Source organism: Gymnoscopelus microlampas, assembly GCF_963454915.1.
Source record: "Gymnoscopelus microlampas genome assembly, chromosome: 19".
In the NCBI taxonomy this organism is placed as follows: Eukaryota; Metazoa; Chordata; class Actinopteri; order Myctophiformes; family Myctophidae; genus Gymnoscopelus; species Gymnoscopelus microlampas.
Window position 1 is genome coordinate 240,001 of NC_139956.1, and position 7,500 is coordinate 247,500.

General features: G+C 46.8%; 2 protein-coding genes across 3 annotated transcripts in view; one reads left to right on the forward strand and one right to left on the reverse strand.

Moving 5' to 3' along the window:
* The window catches only part of mogat3a (monoacylglycerol O-acyltransferase 3a), a 32,215-nt gene extending 29,310 nt beyond the window's left edge, over positions 1-2,905 (reverse strand). For both annotated transcript variants that reach the window (XR_014599630.1, XM_084042747.1), the window contains exon 1: positions 2,779-2,905. Coding sequence is in view for 1 of the 2 variants with exons in the window: in XM_084042747.1 (XP_083898873.1) it covers positions 2,779-2,872 (94 nt within the window). In the remaining variant the exon portion in view is untranslated. The remainder of the gene's footprint in view (positions 1-2,778) is intronic.
* A 2,311-nt stretch (positions 2,906-5,216) lies between these two features.
* Positions 5,217-6,809, forward strand: LOC311035142 (importin subunit alpha-1-like; the record flags this gene model as incomplete). The annotated part of the gene is made up of 1 exon (XM_084043223.1): positions 5,217-6,809. The coding sequence occupies one exon, from the start codon at positions 5,217-5,219 to the stop codon at positions 6,807-6,809; it is 1,593 nt and encodes a 530-aa protein (XP_083899349.1).
* Positions 6,810-7,500: the final 691 nt, after the last annotated feature.

Here is a 7,500-nt window from a genome sequence, read left to right on the forward strand (position 1 = left end):
CTAGGGTTCAAGTGGTTAAGGTAAAAAAAAAGAAATATCACGCAAAGATTTGGCGGACCCCCTGTAGTAGCTCTGAGGACCCCCTAGGGGTCCCGGACCTGTTGAAGACCCCTGCATTAAGTTATTTGTCACCATCAAGAGATACTAGCTATGTATATAAAGTTCTGAATTCTGAAATCAAACTCCATTGCAACAAACAAAGCATTTTAAATCTAATTACACTCATAATAAATGCCCCATACCAGTGGTTCTCAAACACTTTCATGTCAAGGACCCCCACATCGATATGTATTTGGCCATTGAATAGATGTTGTGCCAGCAACCCCCATAAGATAACATTTGTCAACATTTGCAATCTGTTGAAAATAGCTGATCTACAAGCTCACAATGCTTGTTGTTGTGAGCTTGTAGATCAGCTATTTTCCAAAGCAAAAGAGGAGTGCCCCCTCCTGGACAGAATAAAAATAATTACAACAGAATGAATCATTACACTTAGAAGGAGGTTATTGTTTGTTTAGACACTTAGTATCTCTTATTGTCATGTCAGATACTTCACAGTGAAGACAGCATCAAGCTGACCAAAGAGGTGGAGAAGATGGAGCAGTCTGAGTCTTTGAGGACCACTGGGGCAGCAGAGCCAGCACAGAAGGCCCCACGTATGGAAGCACAGGCTGAGGCAAGCAGCAGTACTGATGTAATGTCTATAGAGATAGTGGCCCTCATTTATCAACGCGGTGCAGCCCGAATAATGAGCGTACGGCGTGATCACCGCACCTTTCGGCATTTATCAATATATCCTGACGTGGGCATCATCCTACGGTACGCTGAGATCTCACGTCTGGTCGAGACCAGTTGTTGATGTTGGCTGTGCCCGTTTATTCCATTCTAGACCTGCTGAGCAGCATTGTCTGACTGTCTGACAGGCATCTGGACACATAATCCACTCCTAAATGTATATCTACACTAATAAATAATCCCTGTGAAAATATAACATTATAAATTAATTTAAACAAACTGCTTTAACAGTCATTCAGATAAGATTGTAGATCTGGCTGCATTGAAAATAGCAAATCTACAAGCTCACAAGCCAGTGTCGCATCACAACGCGACGCGTTGTGAGCTTGTAGATCTGCTATTTTCAAAATAACGAGCGCTTTTGCGTCGGGAATCGCGCGGTCGGGACAGTGAGGTCTACAAACTTACAGTAGCTTGTCCTATGGTATGGAGTTGTCATAGAGAGTTATATAGGCTACAACCTGGCTGGGTTAAGGATATAAACCTGACGATCCAATCTCTTATAACGTGGGTGGCGGCACGGGATCACTGCAGTCTGCAGACCGCCCGAGTCTCATGGGGAATACATAACTGCTTTAGTGTAACTATCGAACGCGCACTGCTCGGTATGGGGTAAATAAATATACAAACGTATTCCATTCATGGCGATGTGATTGGTAGGCCTATCATAATATGTCATTCATGTAGGCTACAAGCCTACTGACTGACAAAGATTGCACCGTAACGGATTATGAAAGACGCAGTTGGGCGCATGTGTGTGTGTGTGAGAGAGCGAGAGAGAGAAAGAGGGGGGCGTGTGCATGTGTGCGTGCGTGCCTGTGTGTGTGTGTGTGTGTGGGGTGTGTTTATGTGACTTGACAGGCAGCGAGGCGAGGCGAGCCGGCTAAACTCTTTCTTTGGTCGTATTCTGGTTCTTCAGGTCGTAAAATCGGGGTGTTTCGAGAATATTTAAGGGCGTGTTATTTAAATGACGCTCGTTTTCAGACGTCAGATTTATCAAGGCTGGGACCAAATGTACGCTGGGATCAGCTGTGTAGGATGTGTTGATAAATGTGACTTCGACGTTGGTGTACGGCCGAATATATGGAAAAATATACACCGGTTTATACGCTGCGTTGATAAATGAGGGCCACTGTGTACTGATTTAATGACTATAGAGATACTGTGTACTGACAGACAGACAGACAATCTGACAGACAGACAGACAGACAGACAGACTCCTCCATGCCTTTCGGCCTGGTGGAGACAACTAAAGGAATGAAGCAGAAAGTCTCTAAAGAGCAGAATCTAAAAAACAACCAGAGAACCTTTCACACACATTATGATGAAATACAATGTGTGTGTGTGTGTGTGTGTGTGTGTGTGTGTGTGTGTGTGTGTGTGTGTGTGTGTGTGTGTGTGTGTGTGTGTGTGTGTGTGTGTGTGTAGATGTAGTAATGCCTGTGTGTGAACTTTTACCTTTAAAACACACACAGACAGTGATATTTGTCTTGTGAAATCAATACACACACACACACACACACACACACACACACACACACACACACACACACACACACACACACACACACACACACTAGGCGTACTTTATGTTTTAGATGAACCACTTTTGAACCCAGCATCACTATTCAAAGGAACATCAGCAGAAAACAGCAGATCTACAAGCTCACACATGTGATCAGATCTACAAGCTCACACATCTGATCATCATAACATCCACTGTGTTTAAAACCCCTCACAGTAACTACAGTAATATGAGCTTATATATATAGAGTAGTAAAGTAATATAAGTATTTGTTTACCCAGGGCTAGAAAGGAGGGGATGAAGATCCATCGTAATATAAAGTATATCATAGAGTAGCAATAGAGTATTTTTTACTCAGTAGTAATGGAATATTTCTACCTAGTCCCAGAAAGGAGAAGATCCATTGTAATAATAAAGTATTTAAAGTATAGTATAGTGTAGTAATAGAGTACATTTACCTAGTCCCAGGAAGGAGAAGATCCATTGTAAAACAGCAGCGGTCTGCAGTCTCCTCCGCAGAGGAACGTTCAGCGGAGCGAACTGGATCTTCATGCCGTCAAACAGCCTCCTTCTCCCGGGTAGAGCTGAGACAGCGCCTCGGTAAAAAAAAAACCCTGGAGCTCCTGGATGTTAAATGACATTTACAACTTTTTAAAACTTAAAAAAAAAGATGTTTTATATTTAAATATAAACTAAACTAAACTATGAAATGTTTTTATATTTAAATAAAAACTAAACTATATAAACAGCGGAGGTAAGTCTGTCTTCAGGCCGACCTACAGGCTCTGTTCTCCGGGTAGAGATGAGTCCAGACGTCGGTAAAAAGCTGGAGCTCCTGGTTGTTGTTTGTTTATAAAGTCCGTTTTATTTATTTACATTAAACTAATAAATGTTTTTAAATGAAAGAATAAAAGTTTAAAACAACAAACAAACCGTTTAAACTCTAACAAACACACACACGTTGTGGTGTGTGTGTGTATGTGTGTATGTGTGTGTGTGTGTGTGTGTCCACACCATGTGTGTGTATGTGGGAGGAGTCAGGGTTAGGAACCAAAACATCAGATCTATAAGATCTCAACGCGTCGCCAAGGCGACGCGTTGAGATCTTATGGATCTGATGTTTTGGTTCATCAAGCAGGCCTTTCTATCAGCCAATCACAGCGCGGGGGGCGAGTCTCCTGGCGCGTGCGCAGACCAAGCCCCCCCAGAACGGAGGGAGTAAAAGTACAAAAAGTATTGGTATCAAAAATGTGATTAAAGTAAAAGTACTCATTGTGCAGAGTGTCCCATTTCACAAGTTCAGAATCTATAAAAAAAATCTTTTGAAAATAGAAGACCTACAAGCTCTTATTTTGTAATAATAATCTAAATCTACAAAGTAACTACAGTAAAGTTTTCTAATAATTGTAGTGAAAGTATAATATTTGCCTCTGAGACGTAAGGGAGTAAAAGTATTGAAAATGGGAAATACTCCAGTAAAGTAAACATTCCTCTAAAGTGTACTTCAGTACAGTACTTGAGTACATGTACTTAGTTACTTTACACCACTGGGTTGTGATCCGGTTTGGAGCGGAAATAACTTTACGTCATCAAATGGCCGGAACCAATGACTGAAAGTTCCGGTTTCGTGTGGTTATATAATATATATTATATATATAATATATATAATATATATAGTTTGAATTGATATTATTAATTGTTACATGTTTTAATGATTGTATTCATTGTTACATGTTTTAATGATTGTATTCATTGTTACATGTTTTAATGATTGTATTCATTGTTAAATGTTTTAATGATTGTATTCATTGTTAAATGTTTTAATGATTGTATTCATTGTTAAATGTTTTAATGATTGTATTCATTGTTACATGTTTTAATGATTGTATTCATTGTTAAATGTTTTAATGATTGTATTCATTGTTACATGTTTTAATGATTGTATTCATTGTTAAATGTTTTAATGATTGTATTCATTGTTACATGTTTTAATGATTGTATTCATTGTTAAATGTTTTAATGATTGTATTCATTGTTAAATGTTTTAATGATTGTATTACTTGCTACATTTTTTAATGATTGTATTAATTTATACATGTTTTAATGATTGTATTCATTGTTAAATGTTTTAATGATTGTATTCATTGTTAAATGTTTTAATGATTGTATTACTTGCTACATTTTTTAATGATTGTATTAATTTATACATGTTTTAATGATTGTATTCATTGATAAATGTTTTAATTAACATGAATAAATATTGTTAATTTTAATGGAAGGAAGAAGTGATATCAATGTAGCTACCAGTCCAGTAGGTGGCAGTAATAGTCTATCTTTTATTCAAAAGAATAGTTTAAACACTTAAACCATTTATACTGATTTAACTGGGGTCCCACAGGGCTCTGTACCATGTCCACTAGTGTTTCCCTCTACACCAAATGTCTTTGTTTAATATAGCAGATCTACAAGCTCACAACACACCACGTTGAGTGGCTTTTTGGGAAGCTTTCAAAGATAAATGTTGTACTTTTGCCTAGTAACTATTGAAGTGGTCTGGCCCTTTAATGATAAAGTAGGGTTTACTTCTAGTGCTTTTATTGTTTCTACTGAGTGAAGCCCCGCCCATGGCTGACCTTCCAGCCAATAGCAATTGTTTCCGGGTTCCATTTGGGGAATGAGAATGAGGTCATGAACACAGTGTGTGACATCATCTGTGACATCGTCCTGGCTTATATAAGGCTGTCGTACGCTCTTAGTTCAACAACTTTGTCCGAGGCCGACCACAGAGCGAGCGACACACACACACACACACACACACACACACACGCAGAGAGAGAGAGAGAGGTAACGGGGCGAGAGAACAGAGACTCACAGACTAAACCAGGAAGGAAGGAAAATGTCGAAGAACGCGGGCGCTCGCCTGTCTCTCTTCAAGAACAAAGGGAGAGACGCCGTGGAGCTTCGCCGCAAACGAGCCGAGGAGACGGTGGAGCTCCGTAAGGCGAAGAAGGACGAGAGGATCTTCAAACGGAGGAACGTGTCGGAGGAGAAGAGCCAGAGCGCTCAGCTCGCCGCCACGGGGGGGCGCTACTGGACCGTCCAGGAGATAGTGGCGGGCATCGACGGCGCCGACGGCCCGGACGCCCGGCTGGCGGCCACGCAGGCGGCCCGCAAGCTGCTGTCCTGCGAGAGCCACCCGCCCATCGACCGGATCATCTCCGCCGGCCTGGTGCCCCGGCTCGTCGGCTTCCTGGCGGCGCACGACGCTCCGCACGTCCAGTTCGAGGCGGCGTGGGCGCTCACCAACATCGCCTCGGGCACGTCGGAGCAGACGGCCGCCGTGGCGGCGGGCGGCGCCATCGCCGCCTTCGTGGAGCTGCTGCGCTCGCCGCACGCTCACATCAGCGAGCAGGCGGTCTGGGCGCTGGCCAACATCGCCGGCGACGGCTCGGCGCTGCGGGACCGCGTGATCGAGGCCGGCGCCGTGGAGCCGCTGCTCCGCCTCCTGGACGTCCCCGACGCGTCGGCCTTCACGCCCGAGTACCTCCGCACCGTCACCTGGATGCTCTCCAACCTCTGCCACAAGAACCCCTCCCCCCCCATGGCCGTGGTGCGGCAGATCCTCCCGGCCATCGCCGCCTTCCTGCACCACGGCGACGAGGAGGTCCTGTTCAACACCTGCTGGGCCGTGTCCTACCTCACCAACGACACGGACGAGCGCATCGAGGTGGTGGTCCGCACGGCGGGCGTGGTGCCGCGCCTGGTGGAGCTGCTGGCGTCCGGCCGGATGAGCGTGGTGACGCCGGCGCTGCGGGCCGTGGGCAACATGGTGGCCGGGACGGACGAGCAGACGCAGGCGGTGCTGGACGCCGGCGCCCTGGCCCACTTCCCCCGCCTCCTGGGACACGGCAAGGCCGGCGTGCAGAAGGAGGCGGCCTGGACGCTCAGCAACATCACGGCCGGACGGGACTCTCAGATCCAGGAGGTGGTCGACGCCGACCTGGTGCCCTGCCTGGTGCGGGTGCTGCAGGACGGCGACCACAAGGCCCAGAAGGAGGCGGTGTGGGCGGTCACCAACTTCACCACCGGGGGCACCGCGGAGCAGCTGCTCTACCTGGTGCGGGCCGGCGTCCTGGAGCCTCTGCTGGGCCTGCTGAGCGCCAAGGACGTGAAGGTGGTCCACCTCGTCCTGGAGGCCGTGGCCAACATCCTGCAGGCCGGAGAGACGTACGGCGAGACGGACAAGCTGTGTCTGATGGTGGAGGAGTGCGGCGGCCTGGACCGCATCGAGGCGCTGCAGCAGCACGAGAACAAAGAGATCTACAAGACCTCGCTGGCGCTCATCGAGAAGTACTTCTCCGGAGGAGAGGAGGAGGAGGACGTGGCCGAGGCGGCGGGGCGGCCGGGGGCGTCGCCGACCGCGGCCGACAGCTACTACGCCTTCCACATGGGAGGGGAGGAGCCTCAGAGCACCTCCTTCAACTTCTGATGGAGGAGGAGGAGCCTCAGAGCACCTCCTTCAACTTCTGATGGAGGAGGAGGAGCCTCAGAGCACCTCCTTCAACTTCTGATGAGGAGGAGGAGCCTCTTCCATCTACACTAGAAATCTCTTCACCTCCAGAAGTAGCCGCTCACAATGCGACGCTTTGTGAGCTTGTAGATCGTCTATTTGTGGCCCCAGAATGTGGACGCTGGGATTTAAATGGTTAAACCCCACACGTTGTTGACCTCAGGGCTATATGCGAGAGTATTTTTTTTTCTGTTTTCATTGTTGCCATTCTGATTGTGATTGTGATTGTGATCCCCAAATACTCGGAGGTGATTCGTCTGAATGACTGAGATCCGTCGCTTTCTCCCCCAACAGTCAGCAAACGCTTTGAGAAGCTGGTGAGAGAATACATCTGCTCCATACTTCCTGCCTCGCTGGACCCGTCAACACAGATCCACCCATGATGAGGCCATCGCCATGGCTCTCCACACCGTCCTGTCACATGATGAAGAGGCTCTCCACACCGTCCTGTCACATGACGAAGAGGCTCTCCACACCGTCCTGTCACATGATGAAGAGGCTCTCCACACCGTCCTGTCACATGATGAAGAGGCTCTCCACACCGTCCTGGAGCACCTCAGGGATGCATGCTGAGCCCTCTCCTCTACTCCCTGTGCACGCATGACTGAAC